The sequence below is a fragment of the Danio rerio genome, chromosome 14, assembly GCF_049306965.1.
Source record: "Danio rerio strain Tuebingen ecotype United States chromosome 14, GRCz12tu, whole genome shotgun sequence".
NCBI classification, from domain to species: Eukaryota; Metazoa; Chordata; class Actinopteri; order Cypriniformes; family Danionidae; genus Danio; species Danio rerio.
The window spans coordinates 27,541,992-27,565,233 of NC_133189.1; the positions used below are offsets into that span (position 1 = coordinate 27,541,992).

A 23,242-nucleotide genomic window follows, 5' to 3' on the forward strand; every position below is an offset into this window, starting at 1 on the left:
AGCACACAGAGGAAACCCACACGAATGCAGGGAGAATATGTAAACTCCACACAGAAACGCCAACTAACTCAGCCGAGGAACCAGCAACCTTCTTGCTGTGAGGCGACAGCACTACCTACTGCACCACTGCGTCGCCCAGTTACAAAATAGATAAAATGTATTAATTAACAGCATCAAACAAAAATAAAACATTTAATTTGTTAAACTAATGCAATAAATGACAAAGTTTTCAGTAGATTATGAAACTGTAACACCAAGCTTGTGAGTTTGAATCTCAGCAAATGCAAGAACTGATTTAATATTTAACTTCAATTTAGTTTGTAGCACTTTAGATAAAGCATCTGCCAAATAAATATGTAAACACACAGATGTTGAATATGCCTTTGTTCCTATCAACAACAGATTTAGTGATTTTTTTTAAAGTACCATTGTTCACATGATTTCTTTTTTACATTGATTTTTTTCTGTGTTTGTTCCATAATACAGGACCGTAAGTCCAACATTTATGTCTTGATAATCTGAAATTTTATTTTAAAAAATTAAACAAGTACATTAAATATATATAGAGAGATAAAATAAACACACTACACAACATCTCATTTTGTTCCATACTGATAAACGGTCTGCACTGCACAGCTCAAATGTGTAGCACAGTATCTTTATGCTTTCATTTACTTTGACCTTTTAGTTGACCTTTCCTTCAGTTTTGACCTTTGATGCTTTTCATATGCAACTTAAAGGACATTGCTTATCAGTTTTAGGGGTGCTCGCTGGAATTACAGCAAAAATGAGAAGATTTGAATGCTATCAAAAGCCTTGCTTGTTGTACATGTTATAGGGACAGTTTAATAGTTCATAGTATACAGAAAATATATCAAAATGAATGTAAAGATGACCATAAAAAGGACAAGCAATGTTATAAAATGACAGACTAAGCATTACTATAGTTTCATAATTCATAACTTTGGTCTGTCATCCTGTCTCCATTCAAACCCTGAGATCTTTAAACCACCCCTATGACCTTGACCATGTGGTTTACCTCATTACCACTTAAAAGACCAGTGCTGGATGGCATGAGTCCATAGTAAAGATTCTCTGAGGCCTTCTCTGTCAAGTCCAGTCCCCGTAGGCGCCCCTTCAGGCAGCGTCCACACTGAGAGACCTGTCCTGCTGACTTCGCCTTTGATATTGCAGACCTGAGAAAATCGAGCTTCTCTCCAACCACTGATGACACACAGCAGCATTCACAGACCACACCACACCGACTGTCACCAAGAATCAGTTTCATCTCTGCTCACCAGAGATGTTATTATCCACGCTCCCGCATTGATCCAACTAATTTGGCACCAGCTATGGCATGTGTTCAGCTCAAAACAGCCCGCCACACCAGGAGGTGCTAAATCCAAGGCTGTAAGAGTGTGATTTGTGTTTATTCATACGATACAACAGAACTTCGGGCATTGGTTATGTTTCAAAGCCTTAGAGTGCACAACAAGGCATGTTCCGCTGCTTTGCTAATACAGTCTTTAGCAGGAGGGATGAGACCTCAGTCAGCCCTGCTGGTATTGTCATTACTATTATTGATTCTCATTTATTCCAGCTGCGAATACTACAGAGTTGCCCATTGGCTGGTGTTAAACGCCTCAGATGCTTCACAGCTGCGGTGACTGTCAACTGCAGCTCAGCGTGGATGGGATCAATGAAGCACCGGGAGAAAGACAGTCAGATGGGCTGGCAGTAGAATTGCGAGATGTGACATGCAAGAGGGAATACGATTCACTGAAGAATGTGCTTATGATTGTGTTTTTTTGGTTTTTTTTATGCAGTGAAGAAAAGTTCTTCATCTGGACTCGGTCTGGACTATTCCTTCATGTGTGTGATTAAGTTTAATTAGCATTTCCTTTAGGGGACTGAGTCATTTTCCAGGATGTTTAGTCTGTCACCGGGTTTGATTTGTTTGGTGCCCCTTGGAAATATGTGTGTGTGTGTGTGTGTGTGTGTGTGTGTGTGTGTGTTTTTTTTTTTAAATCAGATTTCTTGACGTCTCATATCTGGTTTCTTTGGCCAGACTTTGTAGTCATTCAAATGTGTCTCTTGTGCCGCCTGTCCTCTTGCATTCTGCCTCCAAATCCCCTTCTGTCACCAGCCTGCTGTTATTTGTTTTTACTAGCGTCATGGGAGGGATATTTTCCTTAATGTTGTTTCGCATAACAGGGGAAGTGGGTTTCGGACCAGATGTTAAACACTGCTTTGGCAACTCATCCATCTATTCGCAACAAAAAAGAGGATCTGGGGAGGTAGTTCAAAATCCATGTGGCTTTGACATAATTTTTCCACCTGCACTTTGTCTTAAAATCCTCAAAACTGATTTTCTGGTAGCCTTTTTTTAGCTAATAAATTAGTTTGTGTGTATTCTCTTTTGAGTGTAATCTCTGTATCTGGTATTGAGTCTCTGGAGACCCTCAGAATGAATTGATCTCTAAACCCAGCCTAATTAAGCAGGCTGGTATAAATATGGAGGCCGCTCTCGGTTTAAAAGCATCTCATTTACAAGAGTAATTGAAACATTTTTCATACCTGAGAGAAAGTTTGGCTGTGAAAGACCTGGCTGATGGATTATGTGAAGATGGGAGCAAAACAAACAGACATAATCATGTACCAAGTGACAATCAAATGGCTTGCTAACTTGTGGCCTTGTGCATGGCATTCCTTAGTTGTTCTTAGTGTGCTCCAGTTTCTTTTTACATTATGACTCACACTACATGACTCATACTAGTATCAGAGTTTAAAATAAAGTTTATAAAAAATTATATGCATCAATCTAAAGGACTTAGAAAACACAATTTAGAGCTACAAGTTATTTTTTCATTGATTTGTGACAGACCTCTACTTAGTTTTGATTGTCTATTTAATGTTCACAATGGGAAAAGCATTTTATCAATTTGCCCAAATGCATGTTAACACAGAACACATGCAGATAGTTAGGCCCAATCCCAATTCATTTTTTTAACCTCTAGCCCATCCCATTGGCCCTTGAAATAGAGTGTTAGGGGGAAGGGCTTCTAATTCACCCCTAGCAATGGGACGGCAACCTCACAGGTCATACAAGCTCTTACTTCATATGAGATTGATGATTGTGACTCTGTAGTTATTCCAGTTGCATTATTATTTCGGTATTTATTTTCAGGAAGTCACAGAAGGTAACAATGTCATGTTTCCATAACGATGTCCATAACTGTAATGTGTATTTATTAGAGGTGCAACTGCTACTCTCGGTTTGATATGTATCACAGTTTTGTGCTATGCTTAGAAAAAAAAAATAGTTACTAAACAATTCAGAGAACAATATACATATTAGTTTGGTAACAAACAACTGTCAATGCTACAGGCCTCACACACTTGACTGTATATGCACATGTTTGCTCATTAATTTTAGGGCAATTTGAAAATTTTCAAATAAAATGCTTAAGAACCATAGATTAAAAAAGTGCGAACCGTCTCATCCAATTATGCAAATAATTGTTTTGTCAACACATCTTATTAATTGAGCACTTTTAGAGTATTGATTACATTGATACCAATGCAACAATACATTTTTATTAACAATCTGTTATCACTTATCAGAACCATTGTAGTGAATAAAATTTAGTCAAAGAGAGAGTGTTTGCCTCTTACCTTAATTCAACGGGAACAGTCAGTCGAGAAGAAAACTTTTCATAGCAGACAACAGGTAAACAGATTGAATAAGCAGTGGGAATGATCAGATGAGATAACACTCAGTGGGGGCGGGACTGAAGTAACAGACCTGCGCTACCTCTATAGAGTATTCACATCCGTATGGGAGGCTTCTGGGTCTGGACACAGACCTCCTCTTAGCTGCCTGTTAGTGACCACTGATCCAGGCTTTTAGATTACATTTTTGCAACAACATATAAAATCGGCATTGGTTATTTTTAGTTTTTTTTTGTCTGTCTATTTTTATACTGATGGCAATGTGCTGTTTTGGTCTCACTTGCACTTTTGCACTGTATCGGAAGTGCACAAAAGCAGAACTTTTTGCTTTGTGCTAATTGTTTTTATCACCAATCCAATATTAATAATGCAAATCCTAAACCACAGATCACAGGGTGCACCGAACCGTGGGAGGGCAAAGGGACGATACGATTTTTTTTACCGAGAACCGTTGCATCCCTATTACTTATGCAGTGGCTATATTCATCAATGTCAACACAAGAAAACAACATTAATGTTATACCAGACACTGTAAAAAGGTAATTTGCAGCCACTAGACTTTTCTAACAGGTTATTCGAGTGTCAAATGTGAAAGTACAGTATGTTGTACTACCATACAAGAGTTATTATTATTGACTATAGATAGCCAAATTTAGTAGGCTTTCTTATTTAAGTGTTTTTTTTTTTTTAAAGCATGACCGTAAAACACAAATACTGTTATTAATAATGTGGTAAGTTATATGTTTGCTTGTTGTAAAAATACTTAATAATGCCAAAAAGTACTTTTTTGACCATTTGTGCATCTCCTGACACAGCCATATACTCTTTGTAGATGGTGTATTCCCCTTGATTTCTAGTGTGGTCCTAGAAAATCTCAGTTTCAAGCACTTTCGTTTAGCCCTACACCTTCAATCTAAGGAGAATTGGGACATCCACACCTCTTCATGTAAATGCACAAAGCGAGAGGTAGGGGTAAGGGGAAGGGCTATGTGGTAGAGTTGGGATTGGGCCTACTGTAAATTACATTCATTGTGAAAGAAACCATTGTGAGATGCTTAAAAACGCTGAATCATGCCATGCTCAAGTGTAAATAAACACAGTACCAGAACAGATTTTACATTAGATTTGAGTCATCTGATCTGAAAATGGTGTTAAGTGCTGTTTTATATTAGAACAGATCAAGTTTAATAATGAAATTCTTTTGAAACGGTTGATACAACAAGAAAAATGCCACAGTTTTGTGAAACAATCAGATGTCTTGGCACTGTGATATATTGCTGATAATGTTCCATGAGACATTATGAAACTATGCAGACAGCTTCTGACACACTTTTGTTTTACAGTAACCTTTGCAATCATCTCATGAGGGCAAACAGAAAGGATTGCTTTATTTAATGAATCCACACAACTTTAGAGTTTTCAGTCTCTTTTGTACCCTGAGACTTGCGTGAACTTGTACAAGAGAGAGTAAACAATAAAAAGGAAACTTTCCCCTCTTAACACGTTGACATTTCCTGCTTGCACTGTGGGTAGAAGAGCACAGAGGCGATTATGTTCCCCCCCAAAACAGTTTGTCTTGTCTTGTTTATGAGCACACAATGGTCCTCTCTCAAATCAAGAGCCACAGGCCCGAAGGTGAGGTGGGAATGCATCAGGCCTCTAAAGCACAGTGTTACATTGTGATGGAAATGTATTTGCGAGCAGAAGAATGAGAAAAATCATCACGCCACACCTGATGCGAAGTACCCGATTTTGTCTCTGGATACGATGAGACATTTAAAATTCCTCTGTAAACACATTAGCGAATCACTTGTCTTAGGTTACAGATAGAGCAACATTCATCAAATCCGTTGCCTCAACACATCCATAAATGCATGAGTTTCATTTGGTGTCAGAGGCCGCCGGCTGACTACGAGTCCCCTGCTCGGAATTGCTCGAGATTCTGCATGCTGGAAAGTCTTTCCCTCATCACATCTTTCGCTCCTCATCTTTCACTTCATCTCTCTCTCTCTCTCTTTCAAAGATAAGAGAGTGTTGTGCAAGTTCTCCTGCTGCTGCACGGAGTATGTGATCTGCATCCGTCTTTCTCCTTTGTGGCCATCAGTCGCAGGAACAGTAATACTCATTTAAATCTCATCAGCGGCTCTATTGAAGCATTTCCATCTGCAGCAAGAGAACAGTGTCAGAGCCAGAAAGCAACCTAATTCCTTTTTTGTCTGCCTCTCTTAATCTATTTTTTTCTATCTTTTTTGGGATGCTGCTTGTGATCAGGTATTCAGATCTTCAGATTGAATTTAGCTTCAGTCATCTTTTGCTCTTGCTCTGCAGAACTGGATGTTCTTTCATTTATCGACTTTCGCCTGTTATTTCCATAATATATAGCCTCTGTCAACATGGTTAGCGTTTATGTGCCGCCTTTCTGTCATAGCTGGTGGTTTCCTCTTGAGTTTGTCCTGCATGTCCGGAAGAAACATCAATCAGAGATATATATGTGCTGTGTGCCTGGAGAGTTGTTTGGGGTCATGAATGGGCCATGGGCCTCCTACTGTAGTTGGGGAACTCTTGACCTTGATTTGCTTGCCTGTGGACTTCAATCAATCTCTAAGGGCCGACAGTCTGCTGTTGGGTAACGTCAGACTGCCAGTGAGTGTCTGTCGGGTGAGTTTGTTTTGTGTGATCCATGCATTGGTTCACAAATGCAGGAGTCAGCTTGTTCAGTGCTATGACTGGCTGTTCAGCTACGAATCGGAGCATGAGGACATAACCCCATATCCTCTAACATAGGCAGAGAAGCACATTCTAGTTTAAGGGTGCTTTCACACCTGTGAATTGAATGTTTTGTCCTAAAAAGGGATTAAAATTGTTACAATGCTTATTTTTCTTCTTGGTGTGGTTCGCTTTCACACTGCAATGTTTCTAAATGGACCAAAATAGTTAAAACAAGTCACGTGTGAGTAAATGCTCCTCACATCGGTCAGAGTTCCTTGGTTTATTTTTCCGTTCCACTCAGCTGTCATATATCCTTTTTTTATTTATGACAATGAGCAATTAGACAATATATGTGAAAAGTTGTCCTTTAATTTGGAACAGTGGCACCCACAGATATTGTCACCAAATATAAATCAGAGGTAAAACTTACTCATACAGAGCAGTTGGCTAGAAATATGCATTAGAGGCTTTACTTTATAGAGAGAGATAACAGCTAAACCAAGACTGCAGTTCGGTCAATTTTCCTAACAGATAAACAGTTCTGGTTAATAGTTCGGCGTGCTTCACTTTTGTATCTGACGGAAAACGCACATTTATCGGTAGGAATGATGAAATCCCGCTCTTATCATCATTCTCTCTCTACATATCCATAATATACTGTGATATAGCCTGGTTTGTTAGTTCGTTGGACCATATTGCTTTCTCACTACAATCGATCTGCTCCAGAGTTAATTTCAATCAAGCTGAGACCACCTCATTTAGGCGATCTCGGACCAATTGTTTTGGTGTGCATCCGAACACAATTTCTGGTGTCACATACAGTATGCCAAACGAACCGTGCTACCGGTGGAAACGTGCCAGGTTCCGAAACAAAAGTCTAGGTGTGAAAGCACCCTGAGTCAACAGTCATCCATTTAGTTTGTTTTGTGTGTAGTGTGTATGTGCTTTTTTTGGGCTCATAAACAGTCATTGTGAGGTGATTGCTAGTTCTTTGACATCTGCTTGGTGTGTCCTAGGCTTTACTGTGTCTATAAATTAAGACTGCCAGTGTATGTTTGTACTGTGTGTGTGCATGTGTTTTTTAATCATAATAATAGCTTGGCAATATGACTAGAAAACACACCAATCCAATTTTAGATTTACTGAAAATCTATACCGATAACAGTTAAATTTTCACATTTATGCATCTCAAAGGACACATGATGAAAAACTTTCACAACTATTGTTGTTGTAAACAGCAGATAACTTGTTTAGAGCTTTTAAGAACATGTTCATACTGTACGACTTCTGTACATCACTGCAGCTGTCTTTATTTTGAATAGTTTAGAATCATTTAGACATAAAGCAGTGGGCAGTTTTGGCGCTCTAATAAGCCTGTATTCGACACAGTGCTTTGTGTGAGGGCTCGTAAACCATAGAGATATGACAGAGCTTGCATTTTAAAGCCAAATTGAAACTGAACTGAAATTAATATTTCTCTGAGAACTGGCCATGAGTAACTGTTCTTTCTGCTATCTCTGATGTAATCAGTATTTTTTTTTTCTTTACATTTGAGCAGATTGTTTGAGTGCATTCGCTTACTGGATAATTAGACTGAAAACATTTATTGTATTTTAGAGCTTAAAATGTTCTGTTCACAAAGACACAAAACTGATTTAATGGGTTAAAATGAAAAGTCTCACTTTATATTAGGAGACCTTAAAAGTGCAGTAAGTGATCTGCCAAAATGCTAATCGCTTAGCATATTATCTTTGGATGGCGGGAAGGGACTGTAATTCAAAGCCACGCCTCCACACCACGAGACAATAGCAGACAACCCACTAGTTCATGTCATTTGCCAGTTAGTGGGTGTGCAGGAATTACACGTAATACCAAGCCATACGTGCCTGCTTTTTTAGAGCAAATATTCAGAGTAGCATGGTAAACAATATAGGAAGGCTGTCATTGTTAAAAAATGAACCAATGTGAATATAAAAGCAACTTCAGCTCAATAAAGCTAGCTAAGCGGAGAAGCGATATTTACTGATTTTTTTTGTTAAACGAAATCAAAATCGGCATCCTTTATAAAACTGAAAATAGTCACATCAAACTTTTGCCGGGAGATTTCAATAGCTGAACAACACGTCCGTGAACCCATTCATAACACAACACACTCTACACTCTACTCTACGTGACTAAAATAGATTTAAAACAGACATTACCTGTCTAACAGTAATACTTCAGCCATGGTGTCATCCTTCCTCCAGCGTGCAAAAGTAACTCCAATATTGATTCAGGATTTTCAAAAGTTTAAATTCAGCATTTGATTTTACATCAAATTGATTTTACAGCATTTTTGATTGCACGTGTTGTGACCGCGCTGCGCTCATGCAGGTGGGTGCACGTGAATGGTGGATCTGCGTGAACAGAAATGCGCAGAGGTCCAAATCTGCATTTGTTGACAGACAGTTTGAGCTACTCATCGGAATTATGGTAGATGTTGGCCTGACAATATTTGATTGGATGAACATCTTTTAGTTGAATGCTTTATACCGAATAGCAACTTACATAAACACATTTAGATCATTTACTTTAAACAGCGCTATTGAAATGTGAAGAGACTTTCAACCAGCACAACAAAAAAATGTTTCTGTAGACAATCACCTACTGCACCTTAAACTACTAAGTACTTGCATTAAAACATAAATACAGTGTACTTACTGTGCTTGTAATGCTTTGCAGAAGACTTCTGGTGGTCGTAGGGTGGGATAAGGGTATGGTTAGGGACCAGTTTAGTAGTATAGGTAGGTTTAAGGGATGAGCAACAGTGTATTTACAAATGTAATTAGATGCATTTATTTAATTGATCATAAGTACATTTACACAATAAGTACATTGTAACAAAAAATTTATTTCAGTGTACATGCATATTAGTTAAGGCCACCTAATATCAAGTGGGATCAAATAAAAATTTCTAGACCAATTTTCACTATTGTCGAGTTGTTTAATATGATTATCATTGTCCTATTGGCTGTTCATTATTTTTTATGATGTACGTTCTACATACATAATCCTATCCAATGCATAAACCTAACATTAACAAAACCAGCTCAGGCTCATTCTGAAAACATAACGTTATTTACAATTATGGAAACTGCGAATTATACCGCCATGTAGTGTTTGGTTTAAAAATGCAATGAAGCCATACTTCTGGCTACATTTTATTTTTAAAACGAACGCTATGGGGCGGTATGACGCCATTCCTTTTCTCGCCTACTGCTTACCCCCTTATTGAGGCTTTCCCCTTATTACCAGCTTACCTGCCATGTAGGTCAGTGGACTTGAAATGCAGAGAGGAGTTGACCATGACAACAGGGTTTGAGTCTGGTAAAGAACGATTCCAAAAAGCGGGTAAGACAAAAACAGAAGCCAAAAATAAAAATAAACAAGTAAATATGTGGTAAAATCAAAAAATGTGGTAAAAATCAGGCAAGGGCTTTTCTTTTTCTGGATTGCTTTTTTAAAATTGTTGATTGGGTTTAAGGAAGTGGGTGGGCGGGTCAGTCGGTGCTTTTGAAAATACTTTTGGTTGGTTTTAAGGTGGGAGGAGGGTGGGTCAGTCGATCGGTCATTCGGTCAGTTAGTTAGTCAACAGTGACTTCTAGTGGATTAACATCAGAAGAGCAGGTGCAAATGGCGCTCACAAGAAAAATCTGAGATGTCTAAAAGTAGACACAGTGGTCTCTGGAAGATTTGTGAAAACAAAAACTAAAAAAAAAGTAGCTCTTGGGACTTATTTGCCACTCTCCATATTTATATATAGAGGTAAGTTTTCAGAATGAGCCTGGGTGGAACAGAGCAAACCATATTACTATTTATAAGTAGTAAATCAGAATTATATTGTGGAACAAGTGATAGTTTATTATTATTATTTTTTATAATAAGGATAATTAAACCCTAAAATAAAGTCAGAACAATATATCTGTTTACCAGGGTACTTGTGCCTTTGCAGATAGACATGACACAGTGAGATTTATTTTCTGGAAATTGTGTGGTTCTGATTTATTCAAACGTTATTCTTTTTCAAACATCTAAACATTTGCTGAAGTATAAAATGACTCAATAAATACTGTTGATTTTAAAACATTTTTTTTTGCACAAAGTCATCACCAAAATGTTATAAATATTCAGTACACCGCTCATCCCTTCCAGCTCATGTCATTCTCAGGCTTGATCTGGACTGAATGAATCATTGCTGAACATGTTCCTCCTGTTTCATTAACAACTCGTTACATGCCAAGAACTTCTCATTCCTGCAGTAGCACACGCAGCATCAGCCAGAGCTTGGATGGCTTGTTCGGCACTGTTTAAATTAGTCTTCAGCCACCCGATTTTTTTATTTTTTTTCTCGTCCTCCCCTGTCTTTTTTTCAAGCTGTCATTCTGCAGTGCTGCTATTCTGTCACATATTCCATATTCTACTTTACTTATCTGCTTTTTCACACTCAGTTGCCTTTCTATTGCTTCTCCATTCAGATCCCATTTCTCAACAGTCTTGCCTTCGCCTCCTTGTCCGCATGAGTGGTGTGATTTTGGAGAGTTTGCGCACTGCAGAGAGCTGATTTGGCAGATTATGACGTGGAGTTTTGAGCCGTGCCCTCTGAACTTGGTGTCAGTCTCTCTTTTTTCCCCCTTTGCTTTTCTCTTGCTTTATTTCTCTCATCATATGGGATATGCAGTGACAGCCCCCCAGCCTCATACCTCTGTATCCTTCAGGCGAATAATACAAAGCAAAACAATGTAAACCGAGAGGCGTGATGAATATTTCATGAAAACCGACCAGAAGTGTATCTCAGACATCACTCTGCATTCTAAACAACACGTAAAGCACGATGGGATAGGAAGTTACGAATATAGTAGTGTTGCTGTTAAAACTTTCAATGATCCATCTTGAGCCATGTTGTTTTCCTGACCCGTAATGCTTTGGTTGAATTATGGGAATAGTGTACCTGTATATTAACCTGGGAATGAAAAACAAAACTGGGTACAAAGAGGTGGTGTTATTATTCTCACAGTTCATCTATTGAATATTAAGTGGAAACTTATTTAAATTAACTAATTACTTTCAGAAGACTATGAAAAATCATACAAGTTCTCCACAGCAATGATATGGACATATACTGAATATTACGGTAGGGGAGAGCGGGGACGAAAGTAACATGAGACGACAGTAACAAAGCGATTTTCTCAAAGCCCTGACATTTGCTTTCCAGGCTATAACAGGACATTCAGCATGCAACTCTTGATGAAGCTCCCAAATATTACCTGATTTCAGGACCATGTCCATGTTAGGTCCAAATTTCAGTTTTTAAGTGCAGAAAGTACATTATTGTAGCGGTTCTTTTTTCTCGAAAGTTGTGTTTCTCTTTTTTAAAAGTAATCAAGACCCTTTAGACCAGTGGTTCTCAAACTGTGGTACGCGTACCACTAGTGGTACGCGGGCTTCCTCCTAGTGGTATGCGGAGGAACCGCTGAACAATGAAAGAAACAATTAACACTTTTAATCCTTTAATGCGTAATATAACATCGATGTGATCAGCATTGGCTGTTTTGTGAAGCGTACGATCACAACGCTTTGCTTAGAATGTTTATTTTAGTGCATTGTGTCATAAGCTGTTATAAATCATTTCCCGAAGTTTAAGAATTGATTCTGAAGCGTGATTTGACTGACATGAAAAATGGCCAATCACAGTCGACCTTGTCTAGTTGCGTGAAACGTAAGGGCGGGACAAATGCTTTCTGTGTTGCAGAGATAGAAAAAAACAACTTAAAAACAAATGTTTTGTTGGATTAATGCTTCTCGGATGTTTTCTCTATAGTGATGTCTAGCAGAGTAATTAAACCGCGGACATATTTCCTGTCTTTTTGATGATCTACAAGCACGTTTCGCTCTCCGACAGCCAGTCGACTCGCCTCTGACCTGTCACTCCTCTAAATACATTCTGAATGGCGGCGCGGGAATGCAGGTATTGCGCAATAACTCATTTCTGCAAATGTGGCGAGTGCTTTATTTTAACACGAGAGCGCATTCATGTACGCAAATCGCTAAAACAGATATGTGAGCTTTTAAATAGGCTTTTTTTTTTTAAATGAACTGCAAGTCCTCTCAGGATCGCCTGTGTGCTCAGATTGAATACAATCGCGATCTTTTCACTATTAAAGTAGACATTATTTATCTTTGTTCCTTGACTAAATTTAGTCAAAAGTATTCAAAGTTATTAAGTATTAGTAGTATTAGTAAAAATTAATAGATTGATACTTGATCGATGACAATGCTAATGGTCTTCTTATTTGGCTGTGTTGTGAAGTGAAATTTACTTTTAGCAAAGGTGTATTTTTTTTTTTCTTTACGACAAAATAATTATGCTGGAAATGTTTCTGGATGAGGTATTTGTGTGATTTATACATTTAGCTGTATTCTGATCTGTCTTAAAGCATTACAGCTCAAAGCAATCCGTTGTTACTTATTGTTTTTTTATCAAAATAACAATAAGGCTCTTAAAGCACTGCTTTGATAAATGTAGTGTCGTCATATTTCAAATACCTCAAGTAAAATGAAGTCATTTGTTTTATTTTATTTTTTTTTACTGACAGTGTACTTGTATTTTTTTTTAAGTTTCTATTTTAGATTAGGTTAAATGTAAAATAAAATCTACATGTGATGTACAGCTTTTTAAGAAACAAATGTGCCATATTGTAAAGAAAAATAGTGTAAAATATGTAAATAAAAGGCTAAATTAAATCTTTTTACCATATACTTCAATTAAACCTTTCAAAGCTTGTAAATATCGTTTAAAAAAATGGGCAAAAAGTGTCTCTATGGCCTTAAAGATTATTTGGTAGTTTTACCAGTGCTATTGAAAAAGATTAATTGTCATGAAAGGAAAAATCGACCATACTTTCTTTGTTAGTGCAATTTCCTATACATGTAGCTTTGGGATTTAAGCAATTAAACCATTCAATCAGGTTTCGACGTAAAAAAAGTTATTTCATAATGAAAATCAGATTTTTTTTTTCAAAAGTAACCAACTAGTACTTTTTAAAAGAGTACTTTGTACTTTTACCTAATATTAATATTATTTACTAAAATTTGTGTTATTTTAGCAGTGTAATAGTATTTTTCCTTGAGTACAAAAAAAAATTCACAAGCATTTAGTGCAGGTTTATTATATTATTAATATATGATTATTTAATATTATTTTTATGTTTTTTATTTGTATCTATTCCTATGCAATGTTTTATGGGTTGCTGAGAATACTTTTCAGGTCTTCAATACATGTCAGTCTTGAAAAAAAAAAAAATAGGTGCTGGAATTGATTTTCATTAGGCTGTGCCTGTATAAACCCTGTCATATGTACATTTCACATATATTTCAAGATTTGTCTGAAAGTGTAGGAATGTGACATATAGCCTATATTTATAAGGTAAAAGCAACATCTCCAGCTTTTGATGAATAGGCTACAATGAATACTTTAGATTTAAGTACAGCAGTCTTCTTTTTACTTTTTAAGAACAACGCTATTTTTTAATGAACTTTTAAAAGCACATTTTAACAAAAACTTTTTTTTTTATCTGCAAGCACAGTTAATGTTCAGACTATTTCAAATGTTTAAAGTGACTGATGATAATACATATTCTTAATAATAGGAATAAATCTGCATAGTTTTTAAACTGTGCACACCTGTAGCTGCTTAATTAGGCTTATGACGCTATTTTTTAATACTGGTTAAAAAATAGCGTCGTAAGGTGGTACTTGGAGTGACAATTTTTTTCTAAGGTGGTACTTGGTGAAAAAAGTTTGAGAACCACTGCTTTAGACCCTTTAATCAAACAAATTTTTCAAGGTCAATTTTTTAAATTACTTTCCCTACCGCGTGTGGAGTCACGTAACACTGCTCTGGCTGGTTTATACTTCTGCGTTGAGCACACGCGTATGATCCGGCATAGCCTTCGTGAAGTTGCATAGCCTACTCTTCTATAGGAACCCTACACCTTATACTTTTAACATGAAAAACATTAAAAAATGATTTATTTTGTTTCTCAGTTTTTTATTTTCACTTCTTTATAAGAAAAAAAAATGACTGTTCATTTGAGACCATAGGTGTTTTAATTTCATTTGTTCAGTGTTGATGTTCAATAAATAATCTTAGATAGTAGAGAGTGTGTGTTTCCTTCAATTATTTTAAAATCAAGTAATGCACCCTTCATTCAAAAATCTCTCACTTATAATATGTGAGCATATTTACTGTACAAAACCTGCCAGTGAACGATGAGGGCAAAAACATGAATTATAATAATAATTGTTCATTAATTGTAATCATGTTAAAATGTTCAATCAATCGAGATTTTGATTTTAGGCCGAATTGCCCAGCCCTAGTAACCAATCTACAGGTTGTTTAGTGCAATAACATTCTTAAAGTGGAAGTGAAGCAGTCAGTCAAGCTTACATTATTTTGTAAATTAAACATTGGGCTAAACTAGGCTTTGCAGTCTCCATGTTCATGTTTCACTATATCTGTTCAGCTGAGGGAACGGAACCAACCCTGTGACGTCAGACACAGCAACATTCCAGGATGACGATGCCCTTGCACTAAAAGCTATAGTAAAACATACCCTTTTACTTCAAAATGGTTACATTAATCGAGTTTGTTTAATATATAGTGAGAAACCAATTTACAAGATAATGTTAACTTGACTGAGTGCTTTACTTCCACTCTAAGTTTACAATGTCTGAGTTTTTCAGTTTAAAGTAAATCAGGTTTGAATGGTTATTCATGTCCCACTGCCATACCTTATTTTTCACTTCCACATTAGAGTTTCAGAGTTTTGATTTATATATTTTATAAAATTAATGCATATTGCTATAATATATATTTCTTTAAATTGTAAAAAAAGTAAATAACACATTGTGTTGTTGGATTGCTTTTAAAAAAAAAAGGAAAATGAAAATGCGGTTTGCAGTGTGTTTTTTTATCTTAAAAAACGGACAAAATATGTTTGTAGTTAACATTAACAAGGTCCGTCACACTTTATTTTGATGGTCCGTTTGTTGAATTAAAGTTACATTGCATCTACAAACCAACTAATTCTCATTAGATTATAAGTAGGCTGTTAGGTTCTGGTTGGGGTTAAGGTTGGTGTAAGTTAACATGTACTTGCAAAGTGTCTTATAGTCAGTTGAATGTCTGTTTAGCAACAGTATCACCAGATATTAAGCAGTCTACTAATACTCAAATGGACCATCAAAATAAACTGTTACCATAGGGTCATATTCAGATATGTTTAAAATAAACCAAATTAACCAGTAAATCTAGTAAATACTGTTGTGTTACTTTTGACCCACCCGTGTGTTACTTTTCTCCCTACCAAATGGATCAAAAGTAACAATGTGCAATTTGTTTAAAGTGGAATTAATTTGAAGTTGTTCTACATTTTTTCAAAATACCACTTGATATTGATAGACCACACTTATGAGTTAGTAACCACAGCAAAAATGTATTTCTGTATTTTCTTATTTTATGACAAATGGTACTTTTATCCCTGCTCTCCCTACTCTAGTGAATACTGGAATTTTCCCAAACTGGAAGTGTAACCAATGATTTAAAACTCAGCAGTCACATGCAGAAAAAGAGTTCATACAGTATAAGGGATGATTACAGATTGTTTAATGATAAGCCATGTTTTTTTTTTCTATAAAAAAATGCTGTGTTCCACACAATTGTTTTGTGTTGGGATAACATAAATTAAGTTATCTTATTAGTTTTTACAAATTTGAGTGGATTGAACACTTAAGAAATGTATTGCTTCAGCTTATTTTAAACAAGTAGTTTGAACAAACAGCTGTAAAAACATTGCATATCTTACGATGTGACCTTTGCGGATTCGCACATTGCGATATCGATGCTGAAATGATATATTGTGCAGTCCTGTTGTTAACTAAAATAAAATATAAAATAGTCACAATAAGCGAAAAGCAAAAAAGTAAACGAAACTCAAATTCAAATAAGCTGAACAAACATAAATTTTTGGTTTGGTCGACTCTGGATGTGTTCTGTCAACTCTTGATAAACTAAAACAAATATTGAAACTAAATGTAAAAAAACTAAATAGAAGTGTCTTTACAATATACAATAGACACTAAAACTAACAAAACCATTAATCAAACAAACTAAAACTACCCTGAAATGAAGAGCAAATTTAAAAAAAAGGACAGAATAGAAACTTATTTAAAAACGCTGAACTATAATATCCTTTACTGGACATAAGAGCACTATAAATAACACTATAAATAGTTTGATGCAATTTCAAAAGCATTCAATAACTGAGACAAATCACATCATCTTGCATTTGAGTAAAGCAAGAAATGTTAATGTGTGTATTCCTGGGGAGGTCATTGTATGAATCAAATGCTGCTGAAGGGATTGTATTTTTACATGTATATTGCTGTAACTGTGTCGTTTTTATACGCATATTTGATTTTCTTAAGTTACTGTTTACAAAGAATATGTTCACAGGGATTAATGTTTATGGTGTTTATGCTCACAAAATTATTGTTAAAAAATTATTATTCTTTAAATTTTCAGGTGTGTGTTTTGTGTACGCATGCATGTACATTTATTTTTGGGCATTTTCAGCTCATTTTACCCATAACCATGATCCCTATAATTGTGATATTACATTTTTTATGTGGTTTCATCTTTAGTTTGATAGTATTGTTGACTCTAATGCTCACTGCATAGTTGAATCTGTTCTCTCTTTTTGAATGTCTAAAACGGAAATGGAGGGAGCCCTTGGGTATTGATTGCTGTCTCAAGAACACTGCTTAATTTAGCATCAGAACCTGCAGTCAATTTCTGTAATGGAATTCACGGAGGGGTTAATAAAGAATGAGAAGGAGAATGTGTGGTGTGGATAATCCTGTCTTTGTGGCTTTCAGAGCAGAAATATGCCGCCATTGAAATGAAGCTACACCATTAAATTAGTCTTAAAGGGCCATTTCTGTCCTCACTTCATGAATCATTCTCTAGCAGACTAGACGGAAACATAGGAAACTTTTAATCAGTTCTTTCCACTTTGGGTAGTTTAGGTACTACTTCAGACTGTTTGCACGTTGACTGTTCTTTTACCGTATACATTTGACACACAGTGTACATTTATAATGTAAGGAGCTCTCTTTAAGTAGAAAAAAGTTTAGGTTTTAATCACTTGAGATTTAAAGTGAGGAATATATATATATATATTTTTTTTGTGGTGTGTAACGAGCTTGACTGAACTTTTTGATACCAAAGGCCCACAAAAAAATCTAGAGACCTTCTTCTTTATATTGATCATACAAACTATTTACTTTGTTATTAAGTTATCACTACCATGTGAGAAATATTGTAAAAAGTAAAATAGCATTTTATTTCATTCATTCATTCATTCATTCATTCATGCATCATCTTTCTTTCTTTTTAAAACTTTCAGTTAAATTAATTGATCATTCACATGATTTCTGACCTGTGTTTAAAAATAAAAAAGGGTTAAAGTACTTGCTGGCGATTGTTATTGCAAAATAAAGCCCAATATGCTTATTGGTAACCCAACGCAGAGCTGATGGAGCATGTACTAACCTTCTGTATCTATTAGTCATAATATGGCACCAGACAGTAAGAAAATGAATAGCTGGCATAAAAAAATGGCTAAATGGAGCATACACTAATCTATAATTTATTCACAAATTTATCTATGATTCATTTAGTCAATAGTTTTTCTTGCAAAATGGTCAAAAGCAAAAAGTGTGGCGGGAAAGTATATAAATATGAATGTAAATGTATGTATATATACAGTAGATGCCAGGGGTCAACAATAAGGACTGCCCGGTGGCCCAGGGTCAGCGTTAGAGATACTCGGGAAAAACATGCATGAAAATACAGTTTTAGAATTCAGAAACAGTTTGTGCTTTTAAGCCTTTAAATGTAGCTTCTCTGTGATGCTGTAAACACCATATTGATTTTCAGTTCCTTTTATCCGATTGGATGTTTTGAGCAAGTTGTTTTTTTCCATAATCTGGTAACAGCCAGTATAGTAAAGAGACAGTAACATGGAAGAAACATCAACTTATGAGGCTAAACGCAAATGTCTGTTTTTAATGTCTTGAAAGCAGACATTTACAGGATACAACATGGCAAAAAAATTAATTGATGTTTTGCAGTTTGCTGTTAGTTTGGCAAGTCAGCCACCTTTTGTTAAATAATTTCCAACTGCAATACAATACCTGCATGTTTTCTATACTGCTCTTTTTGTTTTCATGACACTTTGAATTTTAAAACATGAAAAAAAAAAATTATTCTAGATTCACAGACATTGTCAGGGCAAGTAAAGATCTGAACCACTGGCCCGATCAGGTCAGTAGTAAAAATACTTAGCGTTAACCCCTGGACGTGAATGTTTTCTCTCAAAATCAAGTTGATTTGATGTACCCAGGTGAGCCTTTGTTATTCAGTCGTTGTTTTGTCTGAATAAAATACCTTGGGTTTTTGCAACTGACAAATCACGGTCAAGTATTCCAGAAAGCTTAATCCTTTCTATTAGCCACTTTCTGTGGTTGAAGCTGAAAACATGAGAGCTAATGAATATTTTGGTAGGTTGTTCCATATCTTTCAATATACCTGATGCTTGAAGCCTGAATGTGTCTGATTTGAATTTATGTTCATTTAGTGCTATAGGTAGTAGTAAAGAAACAGGTAGAGTTGATCGATTTATGTTTGTGTTTGACCACCAAACATTATTTTTCTCTTTGAATTTGGGGCTAAAATTGACAAAGAAGAAGAAGAAGTTGAAACATGGTTTTGTGTTTAAAGGAAGAAAGCACAATCCAGACTGATCAGAATGCCTGACAGAATGATCAAACTCACCAAGTTTATCTGTTCTTTTCCTCTGCAGGTCTAAATCCGCTGCCTTTTGATCCTGCCACAAACAACGAACCGCTACAATTCAACAGCTCCAATGGTCCTCTGGTCTCTGAGTGTCCACTGGAAAACGGAACAGAAAACAGCAAAAAGAGAAAGAGACCCAACCTTCCTCCAGGTAGGCTTAATGATTTCCTCTAAGCCCCAAACCACACTCATTCACACTCATCAAGCCCCCCAGTCGTTAACTCTATTCACATTGTTATTTCTGCTGTTGCTCTTTTCTTGACCTTTGAATGTGGGAGGTGAAGGCCTGAGGGTCCGCTGTATTCTGTGAGATGTTCACTTCAAATTATCGCCTTCATTAAAACGTCAGAACAGAAACCTCGGGGTATTTCCACTTTTCCGCTTGCTTTGATATCATAATTTGACATGAACATTTATGAGGTTAATAAAAACGAAAACTTAATTAAAATACACATGGAATACAACACAAAATAATGTGGGTGAACAAATAAACAAGCAGTCCTTATTTCCATAGAGTTTCAGGCATTCTTGCTTGTATCTCATCACAATTATAAGTTTCAGTTTGCTGTGTGTATTTTTAATGTGCAGAGGAGAGTTAGAGAGCCACTGGATATATGCCAGTCATGAAGAGAGACTCTGTCTGCTGCTGATGACCTTCAGAAACACACTTGAAAAGTGACGCCCAGGGATTTTTTTTAAAAACCTTTCTATTACAGGTTGGCTTAAATGAAGACCATTTATATTCATGATAATGTTAATGGCACACTAATTAATTGAATTATGATTAGCTGAAAAAGAAATGGATCTTGGAAAAGCTACTCTTATGTTTCTGGTTGTCAGGGAGACTTAATTGGATCAGATTAATAGTTGATGTTCATTAGAAAGTCTTTTTCCTCTTTAGCATTTATAAAAAAAATACACATGCATGGCTATAGATATGGCCCTGCACCACAAAACAGATGTTGCTATGTATATTTTTGATCCATATTGATGCGTTTAGACGTATTTAATGCTACAGCACATTTGTTACTATTTTTTCCAAAGCTGCTGGAGTTATTAACTGTAAATTTATTGCAAGTACAATATCTCTGTAGTTAAATTCCTTGCTGATGGATACAATGAAAACAGTCCTGAAATTGGGAGCTTTGTCACACATCCTGCAGGACACAACCAGTGCATGTCCTACACCAGGTGACCCGTGAAGAATCCAATGTGGATTTAAACTGAGCATCTACTCTAGCCAGGAGTTCTAGACACTTAATGGACAGTAACATCCTGCTCAGAGAACATTAGCTGCCAGATCCAACAAAACACTGAATCTGTTATATCTGTTTTATGTTTGTCTATAGCATAATGGAGCATAATGTAAGGGCTACTGAGGGAAATGCATTTTCATTTTAAATGTGAATGATCCTTCTTGTCAGTTATATTTAGTTTGAACAAAATAGGTCACTTAATAGGGTACAAACTACATTGTTTCACTCAAACTAGAGAAAGTTTAATCCCGGGCTCAAATAACAATTTTAAAGCATATATCCATTGTCTGTACAAAATTGATATATATATATATATTAGGACTCAGAATTGATTCAGATGAATATAAATTGATTTAGATTCTAATCAAGTTCTAAACTTTTAATTCACAAACTTTCTGAAAACAAAACTTTCATAATTGTGCGCTGCTTTAAAAACAAGCAGGCCACAAAGTCGGAGTGCGCTCCGGCACCACTCATAAACACAACAAATAAGTTATAGTTTTAGTAATTTAGTGTACAACCAACAAACCAACCTTTTTTTCCTTTTGGAAAATTACAGTATCACATATTCTAGGAATCAAACTCCAAAGATTTTCTTGATTTTTGCATAATGATAACTGCACCATACTGAGGTTTTTATTTTATAGCTTATAAAACATGTATGCAAATTAATCCAATATCTAATGTAAACAACTAAATATGTATATGCTGTAGTAGCCTATACTTTACAAAAAGTCAACATATGAGCCTTGTCATTGTCTTGCATCACACACAGCACGCACACATGAACCGGGAGTAAGAGAGGAAATAAAAGCACACCAGCTCTAAGGTAAAATCTGACGCTCAAGACATAATTTTTTAAATAATGACTTCTATTAAAAATGTTGACAAAGGTTTGTGATGTAAGAATAACTGAGGAGCATTAATTAATATAATATTTTCCGTGGAGGAATCGATTTGAGGCAGCCTGTTATTTTTGTTTGACGAAAGAATAAAAACATACTGTAGGATGGGAAAAAACAGCCTATGCTGGTTTTTGAAAAGGATTCAGTCATCCTTAAAAAGCATTTTTTAAGCTGTTGGTAACACTGCAGATGCGTGAAGATGTTCTGTTAATAAGTTATGTTGTTAATTTGTTCACTTGTTAAAATAAATCAGTATTTAACAATGCAATATTTAATGTGTCACACAAAATAGACATTTTTCTATTTTTATTTATTTATATAGTGAAAAAAATACATTTATTAATCAACAGGACTAACAACACAACATATATAGTGCTTTAACATTGTGTACATATGAACTAAGACAAAAAAAGAAGAAGAAAGAAAATGAAGACAACATGAGTGGAATACAAGCAAACCCTGACAGCATCACCATCATTTTGTCCATTTACAATTATACTTGGCTTTAAATTAAGTTTTATTTTTTCCAAACTAAGGAAATGTAACACTTCATTGGCCCACTGTTTAAAAGATAGGGGAAATGACTGTTTCCAATTGATAAAAATCAAATTAATTAATATTATTCTGAACAGTTAACAGTTATTATTGGGTTGTCGTTGGTAAAATTAACCGAAATGAGCATCCCCAGTTTGTGCTTATGATGATCAGTAAAAAGGAGTGCAAAAAAGATATCTGATCAACATCCATATTGCTGTTGACATTATAGTTGTGTTATCAAAGCAATGGCGGACACATTTGTCTTACATTCGAGAACTCCCTTATCAGCACCACCATGGAAAATAAAACTGTTCATGCTGAATGGCCCGGATTTGAACGGTTAAATACTTAAGAAATCTAAAATGCTTTTATATTGCTCAAAGGTTCATCACCTGCGCTTGCCATGTTATTTTTTTTTTTTTGCATAATATTGAGCAAGGTAAAGAAAAGAGAGATACAGCGAAGATGGCTAATGATTATAAGACCCATGTTAATCATAGATGTTCATTGTTATCAGAAATACAGAAAAACTCTTTATTCGAGACTTTTAAATATCAATTGTATAGACCAGGGGTCAACAATCTCGTTCCTGGGGGTCCGGTGCCCTGCACGGTTTAGCTCCAACTTGCCTCAACACACCTGCCTGGGTGTTTCAAATATAGTAAGACCTTAAATAGCTTGTTCAGGTGTGTTTGAGGTAAAAACTGCAGGACACCGGACACCGGACCTCCAGGAATAAATTTGGTGATCCCTGATATAGACCATAGTTCAAAATAAAGGCTAATCATTAAAAAAATCCCAGCCTCAGTAAATATGTCATCTAAAATCTAAACTCACCATCTCTCAACATCCCATCTTCTGCCATGCAATAAAATTGCCCTTCCACAATCATAGATCATTCATGGGTGGCTTTTCTGGCCACTGAACCTGCATCTTTCCACTTGAAAGTCTATTAGTCGCTTAATAATTGTAAATATTAGCCCTGGTATGTTTCCACTCATGCTGTTCTATGTCAATATGGTCTCCATTTGATGTCTGCCACTCTGATCTCCAGACCCCTTGATGGTCATTTTTCCCTCAGGAACACTGTCGCCATTCATGACTTGAAGTGACTCTGATTAGGGATAAATGGCAGCAAGTGACGGTGA

At 35.9% G+C, this 23,242-nt stretch overlaps 1 protein-coding gene across 17 annotated transcripts in view; it reads left to right on the forward strand.

Moving 5' to 3' along the window:
• enox2 (ecto-NOX disulfide-thiol exchanger 2) overlaps positions 1 to 23,242 on the forward strand; it is a 403,527-nt gene that overhangs the window by 174,314 nt on the left and 205,971 nt on the right. For 16 of the 17 annotated variants that reach the window (XR_012389699.1, XR_012389696.1, XR_012389700.1 and 13 more), the window contains one exon: positions 19,404 to 19,547. Coding sequence is in view for 7 of the 17 variants with exons in the window: in XM_073921806.1 (XP_073777907.1) it covers positions 19,404 to 19,547 (144 nt within the window). In the remaining 10 variants the exon portion in view is untranslated. Of the gene's footprint in view, positions 1 to 19,360; positions 19,548 to 23,242 lie in introns of all 17 variants that reach the window. The other variant, XM_073921808.1, reaches the window with a different exon arrangement.